The 16,883-nt window shown below is 24.8% G+C and overlaps 1 protein-coding gene across 2 annotated transcripts in view; it reads left to right on the top strand.

Annotated features, from left to right (window-relative positions):
* Nucleotides 1-86: 86 nt before the first annotated feature.
* The window catches only part of LOC129984008 (calcineurin-binding protein cabin-1-like), a 59,287-nt gene continuing 42,490 nt past the window's right edge, over nucleotides 87-16,883 (top strand). For both annotated transcript variants that reach the window (XM_056093757.1, XM_056093756.1), the window contains exons 1-11: nucleotides 87-358; nucleotides 6,286-6,363; nucleotides 7,014-7,127; nucleotides 7,377-7,511; nucleotides 10,084-10,185; nucleotides 10,310-10,388; nucleotides 11,341-11,470; nucleotides 11,679-11,727; nucleotides 12,252-12,352; nucleotides 12,453-12,519; nucleotides 13,702-13,936. In XM_056093757.1, coding sequence (XP_055949732.1) covers nucleotides 356-358; nucleotides 6,286-6,363; nucleotides 7,014-7,127; nucleotides 7,377-7,511; nucleotides 10,084-10,185; nucleotides 10,310-10,388; nucleotides 11,341-11,470; nucleotides 11,679-11,727; nucleotides 12,252-12,352; nucleotides 12,453-12,519; nucleotides 13,702-13,936 — 1,093 coding nt within the window. In that variant the 5' untranslated portion in view covers nucleotides 87-355. The remainder of the gene's footprint in view (nucleotides 359-6,285; nucleotides 6,364-7,013; nucleotides 7,128-7,376; nucleotides 7,512-10,083; nucleotides 10,186-10,309; nucleotides 10,389-11,340; nucleotides 11,471-11,678; nucleotides 11,728-12,251; nucleotides 12,353-12,452; nucleotides 12,520-13,701; nucleotides 13,937-16,883) is intronic.

Raw genomic sequence — 16,883 nt, 5'->3', positions numbered from 1 at the left:
TAAGAAGAAAAATTAACGATTAAATTGAATAAAAATTCTTCAATAAACTTAGAATTCAGTTTCAAAGTAGTAATTTTTTAATATTTTTTTGGAGGTAATCAATTCATCGTTATCGATATTTTGACTCTCTAGTCAAAACAAAAACTCTGGAATGAGCTTTGTGAGTAAAGAAACTAGAGTGGTAATGTGGCTGGAAATGGAACGTGATCGTGGTGAATTGTTTAACAATTCGAAATAATGGAAAGAAAATCACACAGCTATTTTTTAAAATTGAAATAGTACTTTTTTAATATTGATCCTAATGAATATCATCTTGCGAAGATTTTAAATTACCGGCTTTTCATTTGCTGTCAAAATGGTAAGCATAATGAAACTTGATTTGTTTATTTTTATGTAGTGTATTTAAAATAATATAAAATTTTTTGCCACACTTATATTAAAGACCCAATATGTGAATATAGCCAATTAATTAAAAAAAAATCTATTATTATAAAAGAAAAACATTATTTTTTTCTATTTATAAATTCATTTACTATACATTTCAAATAAGTTTATTTTTCAGAAAGATAACATTTTTTTTTTTATTTAAGTTATATCAATAAATATGTATTAATTAAATAAATATATAAATGAAGCAGAATTTAATCTGGGGAGGGAAAGCAAGTGTGGAGCTCTTTAACATTATATTTTATTCTTTCATGATTATAGAACGATAATCATTTTTTAAAATCTTCGAAAAAGTTCTTTGGTAGAATCATGTCTTTGCTGAGAGACAGTTTTATAGGAACTCAGCTGGAAAAAGAGAAAGTATTAAAGCATATTGAACATGTATAGTTTTAGATAGAAGTTTTGTTGAAATAGTATTTTGGGTTAATCATGAAATTAAGCATGGAAAATAAGACTTTACAGTACACAGAAATTAAAATTAAGCTTGATGCTGAATGATTAGAAAATACCCATTTTGAAAATGTGTATAAATTATTATGTATATAAATATATAATTCCTTGTGAAAGTAATTTCAAAATGAGTGGTGCATTTTAAAACACATTCTAAAATTAATACTATACAGGGTGATTCAAAACTTATTGTTCACATTTCAGAAGGAGATAGGGAATATGTCAGGAAACCCACTTCACTTAGGAACATATGTCCACAAACATCATTTGCATGGACAATTGAAATGAACACAAGGAAACAGTATAGTCAATTGGTAACAGATGTGACATTTATTCCAACAAGGTAAAGTACAAGTTCATAATACGAGCTTGAAATTGAGATCTTTTACACGGGCACAGGATTCATGAACCATTGTGAAAATTCCATGTTTCGAATAATCATTAGGATGCAATATCTGAGCCTTTACAGATAGTAAGGATACACACGTTCCTTGTACAGTATCTACCACATTGCTGACTGAGAGAATCCAAGCTGCTGAGCAATAGCTCATGTGCTGGTATTTAGATTATCTTTGATGGGCTGTAGGACTTGTTCTTCGACCTTGACAGTCAGCTTCCGTCATCTTCTTCCCGTATTCTGCATGTTGCTGCTCAGTGAACCACATTCGTGCAGATTGTGATGCATACTTGAAAACAAAATGTATTTTTTAAAAACCTGTAACAAAATGTATACATATCTGCTTTTTCGTGATGTGTAAAATGGTTAATCTTATCACTAGAAAGTCAACTAGTACACTGATAATAGTAGGAGTGGTGAGACGAGTTATACATTAGTTGGGTATACATAGTGCCTTCTACATATACATGCAGACATACTTTCCTATGCGAAATCGGTCTCCCGACATATTCCCTACCTCCCCACAAAATTTGAACGATAAGTTCTGAATCACCTTGCATATTCCTATACTTGATATATTAGTATAAATATTGTATATTCTGTAATGACATTTTCTTTTTTTTTTTTTTTTTGCTCTGTGGAATTTGCATAATTTATTCATATCAATATATTTGGTTCTGATGAACAAGTCATAAATACATATATTGCATTTTCTTTTTATTTCAAATTTTGTGGAAAATATTACTTTTTGTGTGTGTGTGTGTATGAAATTATAGGTATAATTCAAATGCTGCCCTTTTATTAACTAAAAGAAAAATTTGATATTTAGAAAGTATAAAACTATGTGGATTTTAGTAAAGATGTAATAAAAGCACTTGTTCCCTCAAAAATTTATTTGTAAGATGATATCCTAAAACTTTTGCATTTTTACCTCTTCTGCTTTTTAGTCTAACTTCTACTAAATTATGAAATATATTTAAGATACCAATCTAAATCTAAAATAGTTGAAAATGTTTGAAACTACTTTTTTATTACTTGTATTGTGATATGTTATTTAGTGTATCATCACTTTTAAATGATTGTGAAATTAAAAATATTTGTCTTGTAAATTTTGTCTTTTACTTAATCTTGGAAATAATAGCAGTTTAATTCAAATGATTAATAGTATTTATTAATTTAAACTGAACCTGTTTCCGAAAGAAAAGTGATATGCAATGATATTCTATCCTTTGTAATATTAGTTATGCTCTAATCATTTTTTTTCTTTACATTCTCTTATGTCAACAAATTATATCACATTAACTTCTCTTTAGGTATGGTATAGTTGCAAAAGATTTTTTTTTTGTATTATTCTGTTAGCTAGATCTCAATCATCTTTAAGATTTGGTGATGAGAGTTATTGCTAAAATTTAACTAATTTTTGTCTATCGCTATGCTACCGAAATTATATCAATTTTTTTTTCACTTGCATAAAAACACATGCAGATATTTTATAACTAAAACATCTTAGTATAATACTGTTAGTTTTTATTATTATATTTTAATGTGCCATTATGTATAACAATTAGAATCATAGAACAGAGATGTAATGCCATGGATAGTAAAAATATGAGGAAACCAATATTTTATTGTTCTGTGACTTGGAAATAAGAAATATTTTATTTTGTTTCTTTTCTAGAATCCCATTTTAAGATTAAATTTTGAGATCTCATCAAACCATAATTTAAAAATTAATCTGAGATTCTTTTTTTCTTGTAACTTCTGTGTCTTTAAAAGGCGACACATCATTAGCATTATATTCGGTTGGGGAAGCTTGAATTTAGAAATCTATAATCTCCAGTCTTTTGTAATGTTATAAAAAATTAGCATACTTTAATGCATAGTATGTCATATAGAGAAAATAATCTAAATATTGAAAGAAAATTTGAATTATTATGTTAATTTATTGAAAACTAGACATTAATACACATTGCATCAATAAGAATGAATATCGTGTTGCATATATAACTTTGTTTATATTTACAAAGGAGTACTCTGAAGGAACGGATAATATTGAGTCATAAAATTAATAATGAGCTCATTTTCAGTTTACAACTCTTTTTGTTATAAAAGAGACAGACAAGTTAATGATCAGGGCGGGATAAAGAATGGCATAGCTAATGTTCCTATTGTTCAAACCACCACCTATAGATATTTTTAACACTTCACATTAACTCACATTGTGAAGATTAATTACAAATATTAGATGATGTTGTGTATTTTTATTTATTTATTTTTATATGCTGTAATTTCTAGACTCTTAATGTAAGATTTCATACACTAGAAGAGAATATGTTTGATTATTCTTTGCTATACACAATTACTTTAAACAATATGCTTTTCATATTCATTATTTATTTATATCTTATTTCTGTAATATTATTAAAAAATAAAGGATTTTTAATATTTTTGTTTTGGGTAAGTTGATGATCTTATCTTCTTGCATCAAACATTTTTTACAGTTTAATTGTATATATATATATATATTTGTCTTTTTTGTATCTTATATTCCTTCCATCAGACTTGTTTTTTGAATTGCAATTTTTCTTCAAATTAAGAAAAGAATAAATGTAATTTTTTAAAATTAGTTAGTGAACCTATCATCTTTTTGCATATGTATATGTAACTGTTGCATCTAATTAATAATAGCTAATTATGTTTCCATGTTTGATATTTTCTCATTTCTTAAAAAATGTAGCAATGAAAATTGATGAAAATAATCATTACCATTTATCCCTTATGACAAAAGACTTGGAATGAAATGATCAAATTTGTTAGTAATATTATGCATTTGTGGTATTCAAGATATGTTCGGTCAAAACATATCACTGAAATATTTAATCATTAATCTTTTATCATTTAAAAGAGAGGAAATCAGTGGGTAACTGATTTTGGTAAGGTATCACTCACTTTATTTACTATTTGGCAATTAACTCTTGCCAACCTTCCACAGTATCAGAAGTATCCTCAATAATTTTGTTGGTTGATTCTAAATCCATCAATTTTGTAAGATTTGAGATTAAGAGAAAATAAAACTGTAACAGCAATATTAAGAAACACTCAAATTATGTTAAAACTGCCTCAAATACAAATCTTTCTATGTGTAGAGTTGGATGTTTGTATATCTTTTATACAAATATACGATTTTGTCCAATCCTGTTTAAATTTGGTTTGCATGCTTTTCAAAACAAGAGGAAGGTAGCTCTAAATTTTTCTTAGTTCAAAAGTTAAGTAAAAATTGTGCAGATTTTTAGTATTTTACATTGATATTTGATATTTTCTGAAAATATATTTTATAAAAATAATTTTTACTCTATATTAAAATTAAAAATTAAAAAAAGTTCTTAAAAATTGTTTGAATTTTATTTTACTTTATTCCATGCTCTAGAAAGATATTTGATTTTTTTATTGAGTTTTTAAAAAGTGGACAAAAGCAGCATTCAGTATTTTTAAATTGAGGGGAGGAAACCAGTTTGTATCTTGTCATTAAGGATATCAATGCAATATCAATCAATAGGAAATAAAGGTGTATTCACAGTGTTGAGATGTAGAAATGAAATAGTCTTTGAAGTATGTGTGAAGTTTTTATATGTTTAACTCTTCCAAATAAGTTTCAAATTTATTTCAAGAAAGATTCACAAATAGCAAAATTGCCAAAAAGTTCTGTAGGCCATCAAAATTCTCTTATTTAGTATCATTTATTGCTGTTTAATAATCTAATGTTTGATGAATCATTCAACAAATATTTGTAAATGAATCAAATAGATATGCACATTTAGTTTGAGGACTTAAAAGAACAGGGGGTTGAAATCAGATATGCATTGACAACTTTTATTTGCCTTTTTGCAGCCTATGTCTTTCATAATTCTACTGAAAAGACAAATTTATGAAAAGCTACATCTGCCTCAGTAGAAGAAGGTCTTTTAGTAAATTTGAAATTTTTTGAATAAAGAATGATGAAACACTAAAAAAGATTTTAATTTTTTTTACTAAATTTGGGTAGTTGTATTCTGTATATTGTGATCATTTCATTTAGAAAGGGTGAAATAGTATTTATATAGGATATTGAACATCTATCTGTCTATGTATTATTTATTGAAAGATTCTCTAGGGAAAAGGCAGAACTATTAAAATTTTCAGTGACCTAAATTTCTCTGGAATATTTACTGAATCAAGTATCTATAGAATGTAGCTGTTTCTAAATGAGTTATATGTTGATAATGTAGGAAAGGGTAAGATTTCTACACTAAATCTAAATCATTAAATTTTCCAGAGATCTGATCCTATTTTTCAAACTCGGTTTTTTCTTATTTTTGACTGAAATCATCATTCGTTTTTAATATTCTACTAGAGAGACTGCACTTTTGCATTTTGACAATGGGATATAAAAACCATATTATCTAGTTTTTTTTGAAAATTTTCAGTGTCATGAAAAATGATGTTCTTGAATACCTAACATTTACCAATAACATTTCCAGGTTAGAATTTAAAAAAAATCGACATTTCGAAGTAAAACTGAGTTTTTTATTTATTTATTTTTACTGGTTGTTGTAATTTTATTGTTTGCATGTAAGTTTAGTAATAAAATTTTGTGATATGGAACATTATTTTCCTGTTTTTAAAGTTATTAAAAGACTAATAGCATTTAAACATAATTTATTTTAGCAAAATTTTTTAAATAATAAGTAATTGCAATTTAAATAATATTTCTTGTATTAAAAGCATAATTATTTTTAAACATATTTCTTATATATTGAAAAAAGACAGTAAACTTCATAATTTATAAATTTTTAAGAACATTTTTCACATATATTTTAATTATCAACATTCATTTTTTAAGAAATACAACTGTTTGCTGTTAAATAAATTTGATAAAACTATGTAATGTCATTTACGTTTTCATTCAGAAGATTATTTCTGTATTATAAGATCTTTCTTTTTCATAATTTTAGATGAAATTCAGTGCTTTAAATGAATCCTCACTCTCAGATGATAATGGTGATCCAGAATTGGCTTCTAGGGAAGCTCAGGTAATCAGATTTATCTCTTTTGAATTCAGAATTATTTTTATTTACTTTAATTAGAAGAATAAATAAATTATGTTCAGTGAGTTTTATTTTTATATTGGTAAAAATAATGATAATATAAGCTGCTGACTTAACTAACATTGTTTGAGGTGAATTTTTTTAAAAAATTCTTTATTCTTATTTCAACTAATTATTATTTAACTTGATCAGCATGTTAATAAATTAACAGGTAAATTTTTTTGCTGTTGTTGAAGTAATTTTATGAGAATGTATATGTTTTTTCTTTTTTAAAATTTTGACTCTTGATAGTACAACATTTATATTTGTGCTCCAAATGAATTAAGCAGATTCTCATTTTTACTATTACTTAATAACTAACTGAACAAAATTAAAAAGATAGGAACTAGATGAATTTTATAGAAAAAAAAGTATTAATTGCAGTCTGATATTTTATAATTCATTAAATATATATCAATTTTTATATAAATTGATTTATTTGGGAGTTAGACTAAAACATTTTTTGAGATTTAACTCAATGAATCCAGGCAGAGGCTTTGTCAAAAATCTGCTATTGTTTATAGATTACAATAAATTAAAAAGACTATTAGCTAGTCAGAAAAAAAATATTATTACCTTATTTTTATTATATACAGGAAGAAGAGGCGTATTCATTGTATCATTCAGCATTAAAGAAACAGAGTGAAGGAAAGACTGAAGAAGCTGAAAACATGTTAAAAGAAATTTTAGAAATGGAGTTCTTAACTCAGGTTTTTAATATTCCTTTTTCTTATTTTGAGATACTACATTTTTCATTCTTATAATAATTTCATGTGATATTGAAAACATAAAAAATGATGTGAGTTTTTATTTTTAGTCGATTATATTTCTGTGTATATGTATTTTATTGAATTGGCTCAAAAAATATCATGCAGCATTTCTTACTTTATTTTTTTCAGATATTTCTTACTTTTTAATTTGGAACTTTATAATTTTAATTTTAATTAATCTTTTTGTAGGCTCAGCCTAGTGAAGATTCAAATGATGCCCCTTTAGGTCCAGCATTGACATTGAAATATCTTTTATATAAAAATTTAGCAAATGTATCGAATGCAAAAAAAGACTTTCGAGCTGCAGTTGAATATTTCCTAGAGGTATTATCTTTTCTCTTATAACAATTCCACTTGTTATAAATGTATGCATATATTTTAAGTTATATTTCAAAATAATGGAATTGTGAATGTGATTTCTGATTTTCTCATAATTGATTGATAATTATAATTTTAATTATTGTTAAAAGAATATGTATTAATAGAAAGGATAAATATCCTTCTTTCAACATAAAGTTTCATGACCATAATTATAAATAATATCTTTACATACTTTGGGGAAAAATTAATCTGTGTAATGCACTCTTAATAAATTTTCTTGCAATTTTTAAACTCGCTTCCTTGTCTGCATTCATGGGTACTAAAGTTCATGAGGTATGTAATAAAATAGATTTTAATAATATGGTTTCAATTTTTGTCTTCATATATTAATTATTTTATATGTATAAAATAATTTTTTTATATTTTTTTGATAAACTAGAATAAGTAGTAATATTTACCAAGGCAAACATGGTTAATAATTTGACCATTTCTTTTTCCTACCAGATTATGTAAAAAAATATGCTTGTATTTGATAAGCAATTATGTGCTGAAACCAGTTATATGAAACAAATTAGCAGTGTGTGTGTGTGTATATATATATATATAATTATGGTAATTAACTTCAACCAGTGGATTCTCCAAGGATATTAGTTTCTTTGATTTTAGAAAAATTGCTCAGATACATTTTCATGTCTATGATTCTGTCAAATTAACATTTTTTTTGAGATGCATTTAATATTCTTCTAAAATTCAACTTTTGCTTTCTAAATTTTTTGTTCTTTCATAAAAACAAGAATCATTTAGTGAAATTTTAGATTATCTATTAGATCTAATATCAGTGTTCTCATCTGTTATTAGCTGCTCAAATTCAGTCATTCTTATTTTATTTTAACTCCATATTCAGAAGAGATAATATTTGTAACATGCAATACCCAAGTTAATGGGGGGAAAAAATTGCACATTATCCCTTATAAAAGAAAAGAAATGGAATTTGATCTCGAAACAGATCAACAACTGTTTTGTATTCCTATGTTTATTAAGCACCATTGGCACCTGTTAAAAACATTGCAAACTAAAATATTGAATAATACGAATATATCAGTGGACTAGAGTAGAAAAATATGTTGTCTAAATGGCATTTGGATGAATTAGGGAAGTCCTATTTTTAAGTACTTCAGTGGCATTGAGATAAAACTGTTAACTAGTTAACTATAAAGCCGAGAGTCGCACTTTGCTCTGAGGCCCGAATGATATTAATGTCCAGCATAAATTTCCAACATTGTAAGGAGAAATATTTTGTTTCATAGTCTCATTTTTTTATATCAAAAAAGAATTTATTGCGGAAATTCCTTTATTTATTTTCCACCACTGCAATAATTCTTATTATGAAATTTTTCAAAGATATCACGCACCTATGATTTCGTGTCTTAAAAAAATAAGTCATATATGTTTGTGGAAAAAGTAGTTGGTTTGCTATATCCATCCATTATGAAGATAAATAAGATGTTCATTCTGATCATGTCCGAATCACTATTTCTAAATTGTTAGAGATGGGAGATACTTTATATTAAAAAAGATGTTCTAAATGATATAAAAAAGTATATTTTATGTTATTTGAATTAAGAAATGTACTGTTGAAAAAATCATGGAAGACTAAGTTTTTTGTTATTCTGTGAAGATAACTGACCAAATTGTAAATGTTTTGAATTTCATTGTTTTAGGCCAGTCAGTAGCTGCTTTGAAAGAACTGAATTCAAGACATTTATAACTCGGCTAACTTTCGTCATAGAAGAATGGAACTTTTATTTATTTAAAATGTTAATATCTTAAGCTTATTTTATTAAATATAATAAAGCCAGAAAATTGTATAAAATTTTGTGTTTTATAATATTTTTAGAAGTACATTCAATAACTCAAAAAATAACCAACATAATTATTTTCATCATTTTAAGTAGTTTTTTCAGAGGAAAGTATATGCCTATTTCTAACAATTTATAAATTATCTGATGCATTATAATTTGTGTGACTATCTTGTATTGCATTATTAAGTATAGGAACCATAAAACAACAAATATTTTTCTATCAATTGTGTATGTTTCTATATGATGAATGGATCAGTCTTCAATAAACTGGAATGCACTTATTCTGAGAAGACATTGCATACCTCACCAGTCAAATGTTCTGATGTTAGGTAGAGGCAACTGAACATAGATACTCGACAAGTAGTCATTGCAAATATATAGTAATACTTATGTTGTTTTGTGAATATTATTCACATCTTTCTTTTTTCATAATGAATGCTTAAAAAAACCTTTTTTGGGAAACAAAGTCTCATTCTATAACAGTAAGATCAAAAACTGTAGATTGTTACATATCATAATGTAATATTCTACATTATTATATGTAGAATTATTTGATATTCTATATAAGTATCCACCTCACAAATCCTAATCATTTGGGATAGTGGGCTATCTTTCAAATATCTACCTTGTAATTGTATACAGTCTAATGTATAACAACCCATGCCATTTTGATTTTTAAAAATTGAATGCATTTGTTATTTTTTGAATTTCAGGCCCTTGAAATTGATGGTACTGATGTTTTTATGTGGTATCAAATTGGGAAGGCTGCTTTAAATATTCATAATTATGCATTAGCCAGACTGTGCTTTGAAGAGGTAAATAAGTTTTACCACATACTTTGAATATTATTTAATAAAAAAATTTCAAAGATGAATGCATTTTAAATTAATTTTTTGCATAAAAGATTATGTATTTCTATGTTTATTTTTTATTTTTCAGGGCTTAAAATGTAATCCAAATCATTGGCCATGCATAGATAATGTTATCACTGTGATGCATGCTCTTAATGATTATGCAAGTATGTATATAAGTCTTTAAATATTTTTGCTAAAAAAATAAATATGTTAAACAAATCCGAAACATGCAATTCTAGATTTTTATTTATTTATTTTAATTTTGTTTTGCTCAAATTATTTCATTAAAATTTTCATCCTCCCATAGCTTCAGTTTTTTTACTTAAATTATTTTAAATTGCACAAATCGAATAATTTATTTACATTTGTGTAGGTAATTTGAATGTACATTTAAAAAATTTTAATTTATTAATAACGTTTAGATGATTTATCATATTTATTATATAAAATTATTTTTTATTTCTATGAGGATATCAAGATAAAAATTGTAGGAATTAATAACGAAGCTATTTAATAGAGTTTATTTTTAAAAAGTTATGAACTTTATATCAATTTTTGCCTCATATTTTGGACAATGTCATATGCATGACATTAGTTACAGATGGATTACTTTGAAAATTTGTTTGCTCAAATGACATTTGTATGATGCTATAGATTTTTTTTTATCTAATTTTATTTTTGGATTTTAAACTTTTTATGTTAATAGTTTGAAAGATTTATTGATAAACATTTTTTAGATGGATAACTCTCTATTATTAATTCTCTTATTTAAAGCTGAGGTGAACTTTCACTTATCTACAGACGGATAACCCATAGTTGTGGATTCCAAAATTTTATTGGAAAAACAAAGAAAAAAGTGTTTTAATATAAAAAACATAACAAAAAAAAAGATTTTTCTGTAAAAAATAAACTGTTTATTATATCATAATTGCACATATAGGCACTTTGCTGTAAGTAAAAATTTTTTAAAGGCATTTTCATATTTTTTGTGTTCTTTTTAAGGTTATTCATAATTGCCACACCACCCAATTTTGTAAATAAGCTGATGTTTATTGTGTTCAATATTTATAACAATATATATTTTTTATTTTATGAATTCTCCTTCTCTCTTTTTAGATTGCTTGTATTATATTGCTAAAGCTCTTGAGCGTGAATGTTATTACTTAAAAGGGCTTGCTTTTAAAGATGAAATTTACAGGGAAGATCCTAGCTTAAAATCTTTCTGTGAAGGTTATTTTAAAAAATGGTAAGTAGAAATAATATGTTTGCAATATTCAAGGATTTTATTCATTTTAAATGCAATAGACTTTCTGGTTCTTGTTTGATTATTGCTAACTCTTTTAATTTTACATTTAGAAAAGTAAGTATTAAAAATTATTTGCTTATGTATTTGAAGTATTTTATTAATGTACTGTGATGCTTTTATTTTCTCTGATTCTTTCAATATTTTTTAGTGATTCTTCCATCCATTTTGCTGAGTATGATAAAGAAGAGGCTAAAAAGGTATAATATTCTTTCATTGATTCTTTAAAATCAATATTAAAAATTATTTATAACTTATTTGAATAAATTGCAATGTTAAAATTTGTATTTTCATGAAAGAAAAATATTGACTTTGTATTCTGCATTCTATTTTAAACAAAAATAATAATGCTATAATAAATATAAAAAATAATAACAAAAATAATATTTAAATATAAAATTACTGTTATTAAAGGGGGACGAAACATTATTACTTCTTTAAGAAGTGAGCATTCTTTGATTTGCAAATAAATTTGAATAATCAATTATATTACAAATACATTAATAATCAATTATTCTAAAATTATATTTCAGTTCGTCAAAGATGAAAATATATTTCTAATATCAGAATATATTCCTAATATATCTTAATTATTTAACCTCTCTTTATTGCAGCATTATTTTTGTTATAAATGTCAATAAATACTGTTATAAACTTTGAATTTTAGTATTATTGTTTATTATTGCATAAACATATATTTTTAATTATATCTCCTTTTTCATAGTTCATTCAGGAGTCTTTAGATATGAGAGCAAAAAAGCAATCATTTTACAAGCCTACACCACAGCCTGTATTAAGTTTAACTCAACCTATCAAAGAAAATACGTTAGTAACTAATTTTGAGCTATTACCGTCTAAATATTCTAAATTTTATATATTTGAATTCTTAAAAATTAAAAACTGTTGTAATTTATTTTTTTTTTAGATGGAAGAGCTTAGGTGAAAGCCTCATCAGTATGTATGACTGTATAAAACAAGCCAATCCTACTATTGTAAGATTCAGTCTATGCTCTTTATTTTTCATATATCATTTTTGAGTTTTATGATTGCAACAATAACCATTAATATAGCAAAGAAGAGAAATATGGATTTGGTTTTTCTTTTGATGGATGCATTAAATGTCTAGACTTTCCTGTGAATCTAAACTTTTAAACATGCTTTTTGTTTAAATTCTTAAAAAAAAAAAAAAAAAAAAAAATCTAACTTGCAGTGTTTCCATTGTGTGGAGAAGAAAAATTGAAAGATATTTTTGCATAATTGCTTTTCATGCATTTTCTGGAAATAATTCTGATATTACTCTCCTGTAAAATTTTCAATTATTAGAGCAGTATGATTTATGAATGATTTTATTGTATACATGTATGTTTCACAATGCTTGAAATATATATTTGTATTAAATATGTGTTCTGATTAAATAATTCTCACTAATCCAATCTGCTTCCAATTCTTATTCAGTATTTTTTTTGTTAACTTTTTTTAGTTATGAAGTAATAGGGAAATTAATTTTTTTTATCTAATGATATTTATGAAAGAGTTGAAATATGTTTTAATTGAAGATAATATCATAAATTGAATTGTATTAAATTTTAAAGATTCAATTTGATTTTTAAGCCTATTATGTTATACTGATTATGATATTTCATTATCATATTTTTAAATTTATAAGGTAAAGTTAAATCATTCATAGATGCTATAATTCAGTGTAAGAATTATATAGTTTCCACAAACATCTAAAATGTTTCATAAATTTTTGGTTGCATTAATACAATGCATTCCCAAAACATAATTCAAATACACAAATTCTGTTTTGAGAATAATGCATTCCCAAAAGACCTGCTGCTGTCAAAGTATTTTTTCACACCAATTGCAGTAACAATTAAAGTGGTAATTGAGAATCACAAGTACAAAGGATTAAAATATTTATTCATTCCTTAATCATTATTATTAAAACAACATTCATTAATCATTTTTTTGTATTCATATGCGTTTTCAATGAGACATTTAGATAAAATTTTTAAAAAATGTAATAATGTTTTTTATTAAATATGCTCACATGTATTAAAGTAGAAAAAAATGTGATGCATTTAGTAAATATTTATGAAAATAAGCCATTTACTTTTTTTTTATTGCAAAGTTCATCAATATTTATTTATTATTAATTCTCTGTATTTCAGTCCTTTACTTGCAAAATTGATTTGTCACCATATGTTGGAAATTCAAATAAAAATCAAGATATCGGTGTTGATAAACATGCATCACCCTCTCCGGTATCCTCATTATCTGAAGCTTGTAGCAGTAACTCTGCTGCAGCACCATATGCTGTGCCTACTTCACAAAAATCTGACGGCTTGCTGCAACTTGCTACTTTACCTCCTGAAGATTACAGAAGTAGAAGAAGTTCGGTTATAGGTTAGAAGTTTTGTCCTGGAATTCATTATCTTAAATATTTCATTAATATGTGACTTCTGTTTTGATAGAAAATTTGCAGCTTTGTTGCAAATATATTTGAGTGCTGGACCTCATTTTGATTTGGAAATTCATGATAAACAATAGCTAATTATTAAACCATTAGATATATGAATACATTTTCAGAAGGAAAAAGTGCATTAAATGAAGCAAATAATTATATTTTATGCTGTATGAGCAAATAAATGTAAAATTTTAAAAAATACCAAATATAAATTTTTGTGCAATTTTATGGTTTTATTAGTCACCTATAATAAAAACATTCTGACAAATATATGTAGAGAAAAAAAAAAAAAAAAGACTAAACTGGTTTAACTATTACAACTGAAATTAGCCTAGTAATAGCTATTTAAAGTAAATAGTTGTCAAAAGCAATTTTATTTCAGTAAACAATTATTGTCTTTTGATCAAATAAAGTGTTTGGACAACATTAAAAATGTCATTGTAACGCTTTTTAATTAGTTTAAATTTTGAACAGAAAAGATTAAGACAGATATTCTACTTGAACTCAAAGAAAATAACGCAGTTTGAGCAGTAAACAGCATAATAAATATATTATCTCATTAAAAATGATATATAATTTAAAATACTGTTATAATGAAGAATTTTACTAACTTAAAATAAAAGTCGATGTTATGCTATAAATAAATTGATGTCATTACATGCCATCTATAATAATATGTTTATTAAATCTTCTCTATTCTTGGAGTTTCTTTCATAAGTTTATTTTTAAGTAATCTCAAAATAAATAATATCATGGTCTAAAATTGCAGGGGAATGATTCAAAACGAGCTATGTATCATATGATCATGCTGAAATTATATTTTTGATAAATCAAATAGTGAAAGAAGTTCCTCCAAATGATCAAATAATAATTAAGTAAAATATCCATAGATTTAGCAGTTGTTTATCCAACATCAAAATAGAAATTCACAGATGAACTCACTTGGTGCTTATATTATGGTACAATATACATATTATGAGAATTTTTATATATTATATTTGGTAATACATTATGAGGATTTCCTAATGACTAAAAGTTACTGTTGTTTGTCTTTAAATTTCCACACATGACAATTTCAAGTATTGAGATGAAGATTCACACAAGTGCATAAATTGAAATTTAAAGACAAGCGATAGTAAAAAAAAAAAAAAAAAAAAGCCAATATTGTATTTTCTTATATTTGAGATAGCTTTATTCTAATTTTCGGTATTTTAAATTGAATATATTTAACTTATATTATTAATTTCTTGAATCCAACAAATGATGTTTTAAGCTTGTTTTGAGATTTTTCTTTTAATAATTATATGTATATTTTGATATCATTTTAAGTGTATTAATATTTAAAGACTATAGCTCTCAATTATTTATTTTGTTTATGAACATATAAATGGATATATTATTTTTTATTAAGTTATAATTGAAAGTCATTGCTTTTTATTTTGTAATGTAATCTTTTATAAAGTCATTAAATGAAAAATGGATTTCAAAATTCATTTCAATTAAACATTTATTTTCAGTTCTCAGAAATTCTTTATTTGCATGTCAGTATATTTAGAATGTATATTCCAAGATAATTTTATCCTTTATGCTCAGTGGTAAATATGTTTTCTGCTTTCAGTTTGACAAGTCAGTTTTCAAATTTTTAGGTTTTCTTATTTAATAAACTTTTAATTTAATAAACATAAAAGAAAATCTTTTTAAATATATCCTGGAGTTATTTATAAAGTCCTGGAGTTATTTTCACTTTTTTTAAAAAATAAAGTGGTTAAAAATTAAAACATAATATAAACTTAAGCATATATCTTCCAAGCAAATAATCAAAAGAAATCTGCACCTAATAGCACATAAGTGCATAATTTTGATTTGTCTAGGATTTCTTGAGAACAATCTTGAGATTGAGAAATGTTAAAATCATCCAAAATAGAGATATTCAAACCTTCAGCACTCAGTCATGTTTAATTATAGAAGAGTAGAACTTTTTTATTGTTCAGGTGTTCAGAATTTTTTAATATGATTAAGTTGGGGGCCTGTACAAAAGAATTAAATTTTGCCTGTATTTTTTTATTTAGAATAAATTTATTGATTGAAACAAACAGAATAAATTTATTGAACACAATAAAAAATAAAATATACTTTATTCTCTTTTTTATTGTGTGTACATGTTATTTTTCAGCATTTTAAGAATGAGTCCAGTCCCCCCCCCATTTCATATAGTGATACTTATAATGAAGTGGTGCAATTTCATTAATTTTTACAATATTAATATTCAGAAAAATAGATGATGTTATAATCTGCTATTTCGAGAAATATTTCTATTTGTGCATATTTAATCATTTTGTAAAGCAATAAATTTATACCAATTATTTATTATTTATTTAATACTTGATACCTTCACCCAAGTATGAATTTTCAACATTTTGTATCATACTCTGAAATGTCCATCTTTTAATGGACATTTAAGTTGTTAAGTCAGTATTTCAGTAGAGATATTATCTGTATAAATCTTTTTATACAGATAATATCTCTACTGAATACTACTTTATTAATAATTAAAAAATTTTTTTTTAATTATTAACAAAATTTTTTAAATTTTTTTTAAAAGTAAAGCTGTTGTTCAAAATTTCTGTTTTTGTAAAAATCTGTTATTCAAAACTGATTTATCCCAACAAATCATATAACTATTACAATAATTTATTTTAAGGAACTTTCTGTCTTTTCTTATACTTTATTGTTTATGTTTTACAATTTGATTATTAAGTTTACAATTATGGAATAACTACATTTTGTCAATACATATCAATTTGTACACATAGTCAATTTATGTATAATTTCGAAATGGAATATAAAAAGGCAAATTCATAGTTTCTTTAAAAATTACTTCGTTTC

The sequence above is a fragment of the Argiope bruennichi genome, chromosome 9 (genome assembly GCF_947563725.1).
Source record: "Argiope bruennichi chromosome 9, qqArgBrue1.1, whole genome shotgun sequence".
Lineage (NCBI taxonomy): Eukaryota > Metazoa > Arthropoda > Arachnida > Araneae > Araneidae > Argiope > Argiope bruennichi.
The sequence above is the reverse complement of the archived record's forward strand: the minus strand, read 5'-3'. Positions and strand labels throughout refer to the sequence as shown.